A 15327-nucleotide genomic window follows, 5' to 3' on the forward strand; every position below is an offset into this window, starting at 1 on the left:
TTAACAAAATGACCACTGCATATAAAGCAACTAACCAAAGAAATATTACCATAATGGTGACTTTTCATTCTACCTCTCTCACTAGTTTGGAATGTCTGTACTGTTAACAAAATCACACAAATTCTATCCCAGAGAATTCTGCGAGGGACTAAGGGACACAATGGTGTGTCACCAAACTACTCAAGATGAGTTATTAAACACTCTTCCCTGCCAAACAAGATTATAAAATGCAAATATGTTTAGCTAAGTTATGGCTTTATATGTGCTCTGAAAGAAGCGATAGAACTAAGAAATATAAATCACCAACCAAGTATCCCACGTATTTTTCCCTACTCTTGTCATTCTGGTCAATGCAACTTGTTTAGACAGCCAAAAACTGCTAGGTCAGTGAGGAAGCTTTCTTTTGGAGGGGGCAATGGACGGCAGGGGTAGCATGCAATATCTATCTGGCAACAGAAAAAGTTGTTTGGACAGGAGTCTTAAGCATAGTTTGAGAAAGATGTGACTGGCTTACTCTCTTCATTTCAAATGTCGATTTTATTCCACAGTGGACTCAACAACTCAGTTAATGCTTGTGACCTTCCAGCAACACTTTACCAGCCACGGCCACTGAACTACTCATTCATGTCCATTCTTTCACCGGCACTGGGCCAGACACCTGAAAGTCTTTTCCACAAACATATCTGGCAAAAAGACATTTCCTCACCGTCGCCCAGCAAGCTTTTGGTCAGGCTCCTTGGCAAACATTCCTAGACAGAGAAAAAAGCTTTGTACTCACGTGGCTGAAGTGAGGTGCTTATGAACGCTTCTGCTCTCCTTAAAAAGCATCCTGCAAAGACAATAGAAGCCGGGAGTAAGTGTAACAAGATCGCCTTTGACAGATTATGATACCAGAACGTTACCAGGTGAATGAGGGTATGTAAGATATCAATTTCAGAACACACTATTACAAGCCAACTCAGCTATGACACCACATGGTTCCAGCTTTATCGTGTAGGTAAGTATTCACATACTCTAAGTACTATGAAGTTTAAAAAAATCTTTGGTAAGCCCCATGAAAAAAGAACTAATTTTATATTGTGAACCAAACATTCCAATTCTCAACTGGAGAGAAGTTGTTCTTAGCAAAAAACAAACAAGATAAGAAATCAGAACCAAAATAACAAGGTTCAATCAAACCTCCTGCTGCTCCACAGCTAACATGTAGCCTATACTATAAATAGAAAGCAGCACTTGGGAGGTGGGAAAGGCTGCTAGCTAATACAACCAAACATCTGCACTCCTGCAACCTGCACTAGAGATTTGAGCCCCCAGCAGTAAAGAATGTGGATAGAAGTCCATGAGCAAATACCCAGTGACAACATCACACTCAGGAATGGGGGCTCTCACCTGGCCTGCATCCAGCCCTTAGGCCACAGTGGTTTCACCTCTGTCTCCATGAAGCTCTTGAGGTAGTCTTCAGCAGACTGGCTCTTGCTTGGCTCCAGCTCATAGCACCCCAGCTTGATCTTCACCAAGTTGCAGAGCAGAGACCTGCAAAGAAGGTGTGGGTCAGCAGGAAAGGGAAAAATAGTTACTTGTGGTGCTGGTTCTGCATCAAATGAACTTTAAATACTGTCAAAGTCCGAATAATTCACTGCTACATGGTAAAGTCGAAAATGTACAAATATTGCAGAACAGCATCAAAAAGCAAGATTTTCCAACTGTTGTTTAAAATATACAAAAAACATTTCTCAATGGCAGCAGCTACATCTATAGTGTTGAGGAAAATTGTAGCCTACTAGGCATACTTTATAGAAGTTAAAAATACCCTGTCCCTTTAAGGCAGCAGAAGTTGTCTCTAACCATGAAGCAGTAGTACTGGCAGTTGCTTCAGAGTTAGAGCTTTTTGAAGCAATTATAAAATTATTTACTAGAAGAACATTCTGAGATTTTTGTTCCATATTGTCAAGAGAGGGTGTCAGGGTCGTTTAGTACAACGAGGATTCATACAATGCAGAAAAAGGACTACAAATAACCATTTCTTCTGCATCCTGGAATCTTATTTCATAGTCATTTCTGTTAAAAAGAGTAGTGGACTAAAACATGGCTTTCTTCAGGCTCTTGGGTATAAGGTATAAAAATACTATATTCGTGTGAAAGACTAAAATACCCAAACCAAATTAAGCGAAAACATTTTTCAGCATAACTTGATATATACTATAGTCAGCTCTTGTACGGTTTTGTTTTGCAATTTAGACAATGGGTGCAAAATAGTTGAACTGATTTCCAACTGGCCACCTTACATCCGTCTGACAAAGGAATGTTACTCTGCTACTTTTACTGTACGGATATAAGCCTTAGGCTTCCAAGGTACCTTAGTACTACAGATAACAGAGAGCACACAGTACACATTTAATGGAGAATTTGATAGTTTTGAAGTGCCCAAACCTTGTCTAATGTGACCATAACTGATAAAGAGCTGGTTGGATTTGTTTCGTCAAGACAGAACTCAATCACTCCTAGTGTCAGTGTCAAGAATTTTCTGATGTAGATGAATTGCTACAAAAAACTGGAAGAGTTAATTGTCTGGATAATATGAACAACACTTTAGTAATGGGATTAATGGGGTTTTATTAGCACAAACACTGTATAGTGTTCTATTGATAGGAGGGCTTGAATTTCATCAACCCTACAAGCTGGAGGGACCTACGACTAGGAAAGCAGCATTTCAAAACCGGTGAAATTTTGTGAATAGGTTAAAAAAAAAAAGATGACACTCAGCATGAAAGAACCAGATTTACTTCTACACATTCGACTTTCGTTGGTAGGAACTGCTGCCTTATTTGAGCTAAATGCAATAAATACTGGGAGAACAATTTTGTAGTATGAAATGAGATTGTGACCTTGTCCATCTGAAACAATGCTGTTCGTTGTCAGACTGTAGAAAGGTCATGAGAGTCAGGTTGACCGCTCTAAGCAATCAATGTGAAGGTGGAGGAAAGGGCCTGTTTTGGTGTGATCACTCATCAACTTTTAAGAATACTGCTGCTGTTTGACTTTGCAGTGCATGTGCTTGGACACCCAAGGTACGTGTACAATTGGTTAAAATCGGATTGGTTTATTTAGCTGACTTGTACAACTCCAGCACTTGGTTCAAGAGGTACCCAGGGCTAGTAAGTTAAATGGCACTAGTTAATTGCAGTACTTAATTGTGCCACCACTACAGTATCAAGGGAAAACGTGACTCTAGGCCTGCCACTGCAGCCTCGTTGGGCAGCTTTAAACCTGTCAACTTTACAAAGCAAAGTAACCCCTTTCTTGCCTTCCTTCTTCATATTGATAGCTACACCTAAGGAAGGCATTGGTAGCCCACCATGAAAGGTGCTTAATATCAAGAATGTCATGTTCTTTCTGTGTTTAACATGCAGTGCACTGAAAACATTAAATTGTCGTTTCCAGTGTAGCAAGGGCAGTGGTTCCATTGGCTAACATGGAGTTTCATTAGCCACTAACTGCTAACTTGCATTTAGGACCACCAAAGATATTACGTAAAGGTATCAAATGAATTCTTACATTAAAGCCAAGACAACATTGCTACAAAGTGTGAAGCACTCTCAAACAGGGGACCAAGAACTGCTGAAGTACGACCTCCTAAAACAAGAGGACTACTGGGCGGAGCCAAAGATTAACCAGCTTCAAAGAGGCTACCACCTTAGTGAAGCAAATGAAGAACACTACTTTGCCTGCCCATACCTTTCTGTAGGCAGATAGGCTGGCATCTGCTCTAGAGAGGAAAACAAGCAAAGAATCGGTTTTCCAGGAATAGAGGCTCATTAGGCTGGGTACACCTTAGGGGTATGCCCAGAGATCCTCACATGGGAAGAGGGCTTGTGTCATCTTTGATTTGAATAGAGGGGGTATTCTGGAATTGTTTGGTGGCCAAACTCACAGAAACTGATGTAAAGTGGGAAGGGTTGCCTTGTGGGAACTAATGCCCCAATGGCTGGTGAGTCCTCTTCTCCCACAAATGTGAAGATGGCACGAAAATGCCACCCCAGACACACCATCCTCAGATCCCTACTAGACTGAAGAAAGAGACAGTTTGCCCTGCTGTTCCTTCGAACTAGCAAAAAGTTGCTGCACCAAATACTAGACTGCTCCTGCTGCAACCGAGGGACCAGCAAAGAAGACTGTGCATGCTGTGCTCACTCCTCTTGTGCCAGGGCAGAAGTGACTCCATGGGCTAATTGGCATGCCTCCTTCCAAGCTTCAGGATTACCAAAAGCTAGGGAACCAAGAACTCCGAGAGCCCAGCTGCCCAGGAATGTCTGCCTGCCACTGGACACAGAGTGCCTACTAAGCAACCGAGTCCTGACCTCCCCATGGTTCCTCTTGTCCAAGGTCCCAAAGTGGACCCTGGTCACTAGAAAGAAAATAATTGCTTACCTGTAAACAACAGCTGAACCTGCTGTAACAAGATCAGATAACCAATGGTGACTGGACTTTCACTGGACTCCTCGGGATGCATCGCTGGAGATTTAGTCCTGAGGCTGGCGTAGACCCCAGGTTGGCCCCAGGAAATATCACTGCATTCTTCTGTGTCTTCAGCATCCTGCATCCCCACCACTTCTTAGTCAGAAAGTGTAAAAGGAGAGAAAGACACCAAATACCCCAAGACTGCTTCAAGTGAGCTGTAACTCTCTCCCTGGACCTATGGGGGCCCTAGATCTGCACCCACACCCCATCATGGCCCGTCCAAGTAAAGTAACAATTCTAGCCAGCTGGCTACTAGTTACTAAACCGCTTACAACGATTTATTGAGTCTTTACAAAAAACTTACAGCTGACAAAAATCGTACCTCTTGTTTCTCTCAATATGTTTATGTTGTTTTGGTGTCTATTTTAAGATAAAAATACAATCTATTTTTTACGAATTGTTAGATTTTTACTGTATTGTACTTCTTACCTATTAACTTTTCTGATACTGTTAAATGCTTTACACTTGTGACTTTGACTAAGCCTGACTGCTCTGTGCCAAAGCTACCTAGGACTGAGCTAAGGGTTTTTGTTCAAGAATCGAACTGAACCTTATAGATTGCAACATGATAACATGGTAAGATCCCACAACCACACCACATCATCCACTTTCCTACAGAAGTTAACTCTTCTAAATTGACCAAGAGACACAGGCATCATAGATGGGTTCCCCACTTGGAGAGTCACACATTAGGTGTTGGAGTTTCCTGTAGAACACCCTTCAACAGACTGGTTGTTTCGGGGCACCAGGAGAGATTAATTTGCTAATGCTGAGATGAAAAGTCTACAATCTGAGACCAATGGTCAACCAGGCATGGTGGAGGGGCTTTGAAATGTCTTGAATTCAGGACAACAGAAATACAAAAGGCATTGAAACCCAGTAAAGATCAGACCAGAGACACTGTTGGGATTGTGAGTGTTTGAAGATGAAAATATCATAATAACTTGTATTTATTTAATTTGCAATGGCACTCTGCACATCCGCTTGAAGCATACCAGAAATGCAATGGTACAAGCATTCAATCAATATGAAAGGGGTTTAACTTCAGAGAGCAAAAACTGCTAGTTTTCACTTTTTAAATGAGATGCATGTGTTATATTTTTCAAATTCAATACCTTTCCACTTTACATAAATTTTTTCATCAGCTCCAAATGGCTTTGAAGAGCACAATTTGTTTCAAAACTATTGTTCCAGTTCCTTGGATCATTACCCCATTTAGTGTCTTCTATTCAAGACCTTGCATTCAATCTATAGGCCACTTCATCACAATTATTTTCACACAGTCATTCCATTCATTTGTAGGCCATTAGATTACAAGCCATGTCTTACCCAGACAAGCTGCGCTTCGCAAATCATTCGTTTCTTCAGGGCTTAATTTTAATTTGTATCTAACCCGTTTGGTCAATAATGTCAAACTGATCAGTTTTCTAGCTATGTTTTCTCTAAACACACAACATTCAATGTTCTGAGTCACTAAATGGAAAGAATTCCTCTACCCAAGTCAAGTTCACAAAACGCTAAAAAAAAAAAAAAAAAAAAACCACATTCAAAAAACCAACAACAAAAAACCGTCAATTTATCTTCAAACTTCCATTACACAAACAGTAAAACGGCCTCAGTTTTTGGTTATTTTCGGGCTTCCATGATATGAAGTCTGAAAATGCAGACGTTTGTGAGCCATCATATAATGTATTGGGTTTTGTCTGCATTCCAGTTGTCGATTGCAAGGTCGTATACTGTGCTGTCAGTGCAACAGTAGTTAATAGCGTATTGGAGAAAGTCAGACAGCATTGTTGTCAACAGTGTTGTCAAAGGTATTACAATATGTTGACAGGTACGTTTTTATCACAGGTTCCATGGATACCTGGATTTTAGGAGCAGATAGCTTAGAAGAGGGCTTGTATAGCACCATAAAAAATAAAAATAAAAAAAATACATCAAACGTACCACATCAGAGGTTTGGTCTGACCTCTCAAGGACTTTCAACACATTCTTTGAAGGTTCCTTGGAGGTTGAATATTTTTCTTCATATGCTCCTTTAGAAGGGATGGACTGTTATGGAACTTCCTCAGAATTATCATCATCTTCAGATATTTTTTTTTTTAGAGCTATAACAGTCTACCTTTTCTATCTTTCAGAGGCTGGGTCTCACCTGCTGGTAATCTTGAACTCTAACATTGGGACACTGCTATTTAGAGCCCAGTGTATATGCTCTGACCATAAAGCAAGTCGAAATGGATTTAAAACCCGATTGGCTAATTTAACCTTCCTAATAGTGTAATTTTAAAAGTTATATGGTGAACTGTATACAAATCACTGAAGTTTAGAGCGGAAAAAGTACTCCATGTTAAACAAAGCACCTGATGTGAGCTGCTGAGGTATATTTAAAAGTAGGTTGTGGCTTAAAGCAAAGGCCACACAAAAACAAAAAACTGTGGGAAAGGCCAAATCTGCTGCTGACTATAAATTAACCATCTGTGGGCACATGCCCATGTTAAACAGTCATAACACAGTGGTATGGACAAATGCTATAAACTGTGCGTGTTTATTTCGATAATTTCAATGAAGACTGAGGCATTGCAGATTATTAAATGTATATTGTAGGGGTATCCCACTTAGAGGTGTTTTAGCTCATACTGGTGTTGTAAGCATGGCTCAAAGGTTGTATGACATTATACTCACTACAGAAATGTGTGTAGAGTATTTTACTAAACTACGAAGCATTCTTTATAGGGCCTGACAAAAGGTGTTTTTACAGTGGCAAACATATAGTTGCCAACCTCGATTTAAAATTGAGGGTTATGTTAAGTTCTTAAACGGAGAATCCCATTAAAGTTAACAGAATATTGTCCACAAGTGTAGTGTGTTGAATCCTCAAGCCTACACACCATATAGGATGGTATGAAAAAGACATAATGATGTGGGGTCAATGCTGTCATTTAACACGTCACAAGTGATGAACTATGTGAAGTTATAAGAAGAGCATGGCAGGGTTGCAAGTTATAGTTCACTCAATAAACTAAATGGTGAATTTCAGTGTTTTTTAAAACAGTTTTTAAAGTAACCAGAAGGACATTGTCTATATAAGGTAGCAGGGGAGATGAGATGGTAGTTTATGATTTCAATGAAGATTCCTATGATGAAAATCCAAGTCTAGAGGTGAGTAACCTTTTCTTCTGCATTTTAGGATCTTCATTAATACTCAAATGCTTGGATAGAATAGCAAGCTAAGGAGTCGAGTATATGGCTGCAGCGCAATTAACAAGTTATTTACCTTTGGTACTGCTTTGTCTGGTAGAAATAATATCTAGTTGCAGATTCCTTACCTTTGAATTTCCCCATAGGCATCAGACTGGATCTGGAAGATTTTCATGAGCAGTACCCCTGCAAGCAGTTAGATGGCATTGATCGGCTCCGTGTCCGGCCTCAGCAATGTCCGTGCCAGATATGACATCACAGTCCCAATAGGCACCACCCCAGAACGCTAACGTCAGTTTCTTTTCGCAACTTTTCATGCCAGAAGCACAGAGCTATAAAGAATATGACTACTGGTGCGTCAAAAGTAAGGTCTTGGAAGGTAAGCCCCTGCAACTAAAAATCAGTTTGCGGGAAGGATGGGTGGGTCGGTAAGGAATGGTGGGTTGGTCAGGCGGGTAAGATATGACTCAACCAGATAAAGCATTACCAAAGGTAATTAACTTTGTCATCTGATAGGACTTCTAGTTGCAGATTTCTTACCTTTGAACAGATAATCAAGCAATACCATACCCGGTGGTGGGTCTGCAAACCAAGTTCATTTAAGAAAGTCCTACAAGAGCAAATAGGCAAAGTGCCCGCCCCTATGGACCTGACTGTCCAGGCAGCAGTAATTGGTAAACATGTGCAGAAATGCCCACATTGCTGTCTGACAGATGTCAAGGACTTGAACTCTGCGTGCCAACGCAGAGGTGACAGTTTAAGCTTGGGTAGTATGAGCATGCAAACCCACAGGGTTGTTTTTTGGTCAGTGCGTATCAGATCCCAAAGCACAGTACGTCCCATCTGGAAATGGTCTGCTTCTGCCCGGCCTTTCTTCGCACCCACAACGAGTTGGTCATCCACCCGGAACTCGATCAAGGTAGAAAACCAATGCTCTTTTTGGGTTCAGGAGGTGGTGTCTCGCCTCTTCCTTAGAAGGATGTGGGAGCGCATAAAAAGCATACAAGGTGATTGATTGGTCTACTTGAAAGGGTGTTACTACTTTTGGCAGAAAAGATGCCCGTGTGGAGCACCACTTTGTCAGGATAGATGGAAAGGTAAGGAGGCCTAGATGACAATGCCTGCCGAAATTCACCCTGCGAGCAGATGTAATAGCCACAAGGAAGGCTGTTTTCAAAGTGGTAATTTTGAAAGGACAATTGTGGAGAGGTTTGAAAGGAGCGCACATCAGAAAAGTTAAAAACAAATTCAGATCCCATTGGGGCATAATGAATGGGGATGGAGGAAAGAGGAGTGTAAGACCTGGTTGATCAAGCAACCTAAAAAATAAAAAAAAATAAATAAAAAAAGCAGAAATAACAGACAAGTAACCTTTGAGAGCGGCCATAGCAAAGCCAGGCAGGGCCAGCGAAAGGATAAATAGAGAAGGGGCAGAAAGGGGGATAAAAGACTTGTCTGTGCACCATGCCACAAATTTCTTTCAACAACATGCCCACACAGCTTTGGTGGCGGGACAACTGGCTTCCAAGATTACGTTACAGACTTTGGGAGGAAGGTCAAAAGTTGTCAACTGTCACCACTCCATCTCTACAAAAGAAGATGGAGAGTCAACAGGTTTGGATGCAAAAGCCTCCCCTGCTACTGAGACAGAAGATCCTCCCTAAGGGGCAGTCTGATCGGAGGATCGATGAACATGCTCAGCAGCTCGGGATACCAGGCACTCTGGGCCCAGTCCGGAGCCACAAGGATTACTTCGGCCCAGTCGTTCTTGATCTTCTTGAGAACTCTAGGCAGAAGCGTTAGGGGTTGAAAGGCCTAAAGGAGGCCAGAGTTCCACTTGAGACAAAGCATCACCAAGGGATTGTTGCAGTGTAAACTCCAAAGAACCAAACTGCTACAATCGCGCATTATCAGGGAAGGCGAACAGATCTAACAAAGGCTTTCCCCACTGTTGAAAGAGACCTTGCGCCACCTCTGGACGGAGATGCCATTTGTGATCTGCTTGGCATTTTCAGCTGAGTTTGTCAGCGCTGGCATTCAGAGATTCCACCAGCTGTGGGACCACCAGGGATATGCCCTGATGTTCCAGTCACTTCTAGAGGCGTGGAACCTCTTGACAAAGGGTCCACAGCCACACCCTGCTTGTGGCAGTATCACATGGTGATGGGGTTGTCAGTGAACACCTGCACCATCTTTCCCCTGATAGAGAGACAAAATGCTTTCAATGCTACCCTGATCGCACAGAGCTCCCACAGGCTGATGTGGAGTTCAGATTCCACCAGAGACCAGATACCTCTGTTCTCCACCTATCCCAGATGACTGCCCCACCCCAGGAGTGACATCTGTCGCTACTGTCAGATCTGGTTGGTTCGTTAACCACCACTGCAGATCTTTTGCAGCTCCCTCAGATCTGAACCTTGTTGGAGAGATTTCCCTTATGCTGCACCCACTGGAACTTCAAATCCCACTGCACAGCCCGCATGCGCCATCTGGCATGTGTTACATGCAGGAGACCATGAGGCCCAGCAGCCTCAGTCATTCTCACCAACCCCCCCCCCCTCCCCCCCCCCCCCCTGGAAGATAAGCCCGAAACTGCACTGTGTCCAGAACAGCTACGATGAGAGGGAGTGTCTGAGAGGGAGTCATGTGTGACTTCTGCACTTTTATAGTAAACCCCAGCGAATGCAGGAGGTCTGCCGTAGTCTGGTGGTGGGAGATGGCAGCCTGGGGCAAGCCCACCTTCAAGAGCCAGTCGTCGAGATAGGGGAAGACTGAACATCTGATCTCCATGGATGAGCCACAACCACCGCCATCACCTTGGTGAACACCTGAGGGACGCAGGTAAGGCCAAAGAGGAGCACAGTGAACTAAAAGTGCTTGTGGCTTACTGTGAACTGCAAGTAACATCTGTGGACAGGGATATGAAAATTAGCATCCTGCAAGTCCAATGCTACCATCCTGTCTCTTGAGTCTCAGGCAGACAGGAACTGAGCCAAAGTGAGCATCATGAACTTCCTCTTCTTGAGGAAGGGACTGAGGGACTGAATGTCTAGGATAGGGTGGAAGTCCTTGTCGAAACTTTTTGGAACTAGAAAGTAGTAGGAATAGCAACCACAACCAACCTCTAGGCATGGGGATCCTCTCTATGGCTCCCTTGGCTAAGACAGCTGTAAATTCCTCGCAGAGAAGAGAAAAGTGATCCTCCGGCATCCGACCATAGGAAGGTGGCATGGATGGAGGAATAGTCTTGAAGGGTAGGGAGCAGCTCCTTTGGACTACCTGAAACACCCACCTGTCCGACGTGATATATTGTCCATGGTTGGGGAGATTAAGACTAGGAATGCTTGGAGGACTGCTGCAGGGTGGGTGGCGGACTGCTCTACGAAGTCGGCTGATCCCTCACCCTCAGTCACACAGACGCTGGGCAGCATGTGCGGCACGGTGGCTCGCTGGAAATGGGCATGGATGGAGGCCCCTCCCATAGCCACTGAAGGCAGAACTGAGGTTGTGGTTGGCCAGCGCGAGGCCCAAGGACCCAGCCGTAGCCTGAGAATCCTTAGAGACCTCGAGCGCCAAGTCTGCCTCGTCTCTTAAAAGACGTGAACCATTATAGGGCTATCCACTGAAAAGCCAGACATCCTAAGCCAGCCGTGGCATCTCAGGGCCAATGTCAATGAAACAACTCTGCCCAATGAGTTGGTCGTGTCCAGTCTGCAACACATTGTGAACTTTGCTGCATATCTCCCATTGGGACAGCCTGACAGAACATAGCCCGGGCCTTCTCCGGGACTTGTGGCAGCACTTGCACAACCGTGTTTCCCTTAGCGTTTGGGAATAATGGCCCCAAAGGCAAGCGGTGTACAAGGATCACAAGGCTGGCAGAAGAAAACATCTTCCCAGGTGAAGATGCCAAGGGAATGCGCCCTGGGAGATAGAGGCTTTGACCACCAAGCTCTCAAGGGTGAGGTGTTGCATCAAGAAAATGTAGGTCCCCCGGTGCAGGGTGATGGTGACGGGCATTCATTCTCCTCAGAATAAACCCTGTGCTGGGTTTGGACCGGTTAGCTAGTAGGACATCGGTGAGAGTCTCATTAAACAGGAGCTGGGGTTCTGAGGTGGAAGCTTCCGGTTGTAGCTGCTCTGTCAAGAATTTAGTCTTGACAGTCACTGAAGGCAGCTGAAGTTCCAGGATCTCAGCTGTTCTTCTCACCACCACAGCATAAGACGCTCCCTCCTCTGCAGCCAGGGTAGGGGGAAGAAAGCATGCCAGTGTCTAAAGAAGCATCCATTCTGCTAGTCTCACCCAAGTCTTCACACCAGTTCATAGTTTCATGGGGCTGGTGTTCTAAAAGTTCCAGCAACCCCTTCAATTCATCCAGAGGCCTAACCTGTAGGAAGCTAGGTTCTGGTTGAAAACCTACCAACTGCTGATGGGCTCAATGATTAGTTTTAGCCCGTCTGCCACCAACAGACACATTTCTGACCATCATGGGTGAAAGTCTTTGCTATCTGGAGGTCAGGAACAAAAGCATGCTCTGGCTGGGGTGCTACCTACCCTTCTCAACAGGATAACCTGCAAATCTGCAATCCAAGCCAGGAAGCTTCAAAGGACCCCACTGCCTTTGGTATGCAGATCTAGCTCTCCTCAGGGGGGAACCCGCCTCCCTATGGAGGTGGAGTTGCAGAAATCTGGTCTTCTTGGAGCTCGAAGTTCTTTTGGAGGATGAGCCAACAAGATTTGGCAAGAGCAACAGTTGGGGTTCTGTTCCAGTGGTTGCAGCAAGGGTCTTCCAAGTTGGTCAGAAGACAAGCTGGTCCCGGAGAGCATCACAGAACCACCACCTGTGAGCAGAGCCTTTTTGTTGTTCATGGGATAGCTGAAAACACCAGCCGGTCGTTGTAGTCTTGAGGTGCCTGCGGACACACAGTAGTGGCTCCTTTACTCCAAGGGAGATTTCCTTTTTGCTTCAGTGGTGCAGGCAGAGTCCTTGTGGCCCTGGAGGATGCACTGCCATGGATGTTGCAAAATCTTGCAGGAGCTGGAGAAATAATGTTGCAGTGGGAGCCCTCCCAACTGGATACAGACTAGTTTCAATTCCAAAGGCAGACCACCAGTGGTTTCGGAGGTAAGGAGCAGAGGATGTCTTGCAGAGAGTTCCTTGAGTCTTGCTTGACGAATCTGAGGACACACCCACAGGGGAGCCCTTAAATAACCCTAAAAGGTGGTTGATCACTCTCTGCAGCGACCCACTGATCAGAGGGTGTCAGGGACATCATCTACCTGGAATAACCAGTCAGATGCTCCCAGGCGCCTCTGCCCACCTTGATTCCAAGATGGCCGAATCAACCGGTAGAGTTCTGTGCACCTCCATAGGGAAGGAGCTGGATTTTGGGGGGGTATGCTAGTCACTTCCAATCCTTTGGTTGGTTTTGCGCCAGAGGTTCCTGATCTGGTGCAAAAGACAAGGAGGGCCTCAAATGTGCCCTTCAAAGCAGACTGGCGGCGCTCAGAGGCCAACCCACCCCAGACACCCCTATTTCAAAGAAAGGGGTGGTCACACCTCTCCATTACATGAAATTCAGTATTTGGGGTCGGAAGCAACGTAGGCTAGCAGCCAGACCATGTAAAGCTGCACAGGCAGAACTGGGGGAATCATCTAAGGAACCCCTAGAATACATTGGATCATGATATTAGCACTAAAATTGGTGTTTTTGCATGATTCCAATACTTTTGATACCAAACATGCCTAGGTTTGGAGAAGCCATTATGTAGTTGGACCACTCTTGTTGACCAGTGTGTCCACTACATACCCTTAAAGTTGGCTTCCCCACATTTACAAAGCCCAGGGAATGGAGTCTGGGGTCTGTAGGGGCACCCTGCTCATGGAGGGGTACCCTCAATCTTAGGAACATGCACCCTGCCAGAGGGGTGACTTACTGTCTCCAAGTGCAGTGATTGTGATATAAGATGAGCATTATATCTGAAGTGAAAGGTGCATTCACCATTTCATGCAGGCTGCAATGTTAGGCCTGCAGACACAGTTTGCATGGGCTCCCATGGGTGGCATGATACATGCTGCAGCCAATGGGAGTCCCATGTTGTACCAATACTGTGGGTACCTAAATACCATATATTAGGGACTTACACGGGGACACCAGTATGCCAATAGTGGGGTGTAAAAGTTTACCAGCAACCGAATTTAGAGGCAAGAGAACAGACACTGGGGTCTTTATTAGCAGAATCCCAGTGTACTACAGTTTAAACACACTGACACCAGGCAAACAAAATGGTGGCAACCATGTCACAAAGATGCTACTTTCCTACACCTACTTCACTCCAACTGTCGCCGGTGATGCAGACCCGACAGTCCACTGCACATCTGCATCTAGACTGAGTAGAAGAGAACCACTAGTGTCCCTATGTTCCCCCAGGCTCATGAGACCCAAGCCCACTTGTTGGTTTGGCTGGACTGGACCCCCAGTCCACACCTGCAGCCTGTTTCCGTGGGCCCCATCCACTGTGACAGTCCCGGGAGTGGTAAACTCAAGGACCCAGACCACCTCTGCATCTAGATGCCACGGGACTAAGGAGAACAGGACCACTGGTGTCCCTACTTCCCAGAGCAACATAAGACTTGAATCTCTTTGGTGTGGCCTTGGACCTTGCCCAATACTTAACCCAAGCCCAGGAAATTGGTCCCGTAAGTTGCTGTACTATACCTGTATGCAGTGCTTGTTCTTCCTCATAGGAAGACATTGCTGCATCTGATAAATGCACTGTTTACTTTTGCAAACTCAAAAATGTCATAACTCGAAACTTATCGACCTGATTCCAGTGATCTTGTTATCTAAATTATAACATTGTTATTTTTTTTAAATTAGTGACAGATTTCTTTATTGAGTGTGTCTTACATACTGCCTGTGTTTGTGCCTTACATGCTTAGCACTGCCCTCTGATATGCTTAACTGCTAGCTCACACTACCACAAAGAGAGAATTTGGGATTTCAATTGTTTCTCTGTGATACCTTTAGGGTTTGCCTGGACTCTTTGCACAGTGTACCTCTTTCGGGACCACTATATAAAAAGCCAGCTTCCTAAATGACCCATAATAAAAGGGTGCGGGGTCCAATCTAGGAGGTGAGGCTCCTGCTGGCGTCATACGATACCCTTCCAGCTCTGTGTCGGAGTTGGGGATCACAATGGGGGTGGCACTAACCATGGATGTGGATGGCTGCCTGGAGAGTCAGTATCATAGAAGGTCGGGGTTGTACAATCAATGCTGATCTATATCATTAGGTGCACAGAGGCTGAAGAAGCGAAAGCTAAAGTGGCCCAATATGACTCTCTGGGGCCCAAAGGCACTCCAGCGGTGTCAGGATGCCCAAAAATGAAGCACATGGCTTTGTGAAACTCTCAAAGTTGGGCAGAGGTTGCACTGGTTCCGGGAAACTCTGGGAGGTGTGGAGTCGGTCCAGGCACATGCTCTGCAGAGCGAGGCATAGAACGTCGACGCTCCCTCATCTCATTCACCAAAAGACAACAACTCTAAGAACTCTTCCAATTCCTGGACTACTACTTATGCCTCGACTTACCAGATGACCCCGAGGACT

General features: G+C 44.8%; 1 protein-coding gene across 1 annotated transcript in view; it reads right to left on the minus strand.

Moving 5' to 3' along the window:
• UBN2 (ubinuclein 2) overlaps nucleotides 1-15327 on the minus strand; it is a 588508-nt gene that overhangs the window by 177184 nt on the left and 395997 nt on the right. Inside the window, exons 11-12 of the mRNA XM_069231231.1 lie at nucleotides 1390-1533; nucleotides 779-829 (exon numbers count right to left, since the gene is read on the minus strand). Of these exons, the coding sequence (XP_069087332.1) occupies nucleotides 779-829; nucleotides 1390-1533 (195 nt within the window). The remainder of the gene's footprint in view (nucleotides 1-778; nucleotides 830-1389; nucleotides 1534-15327) is intronic.

This window comes from Pleurodeles waltl, chromosome 4_2 (assembly GCF_031143425.1).
Source record: "Pleurodeles waltl isolate 20211129_DDA chromosome 4_2, aPleWal1.hap1.20221129, whole genome shotgun sequence".
Classification (NCBI taxonomy): domain Eukaryota; kingdom Metazoa; phylum Chordata; class Amphibia; order Caudata; family Salamandridae; genus Pleurodeles; species Pleurodeles waltl.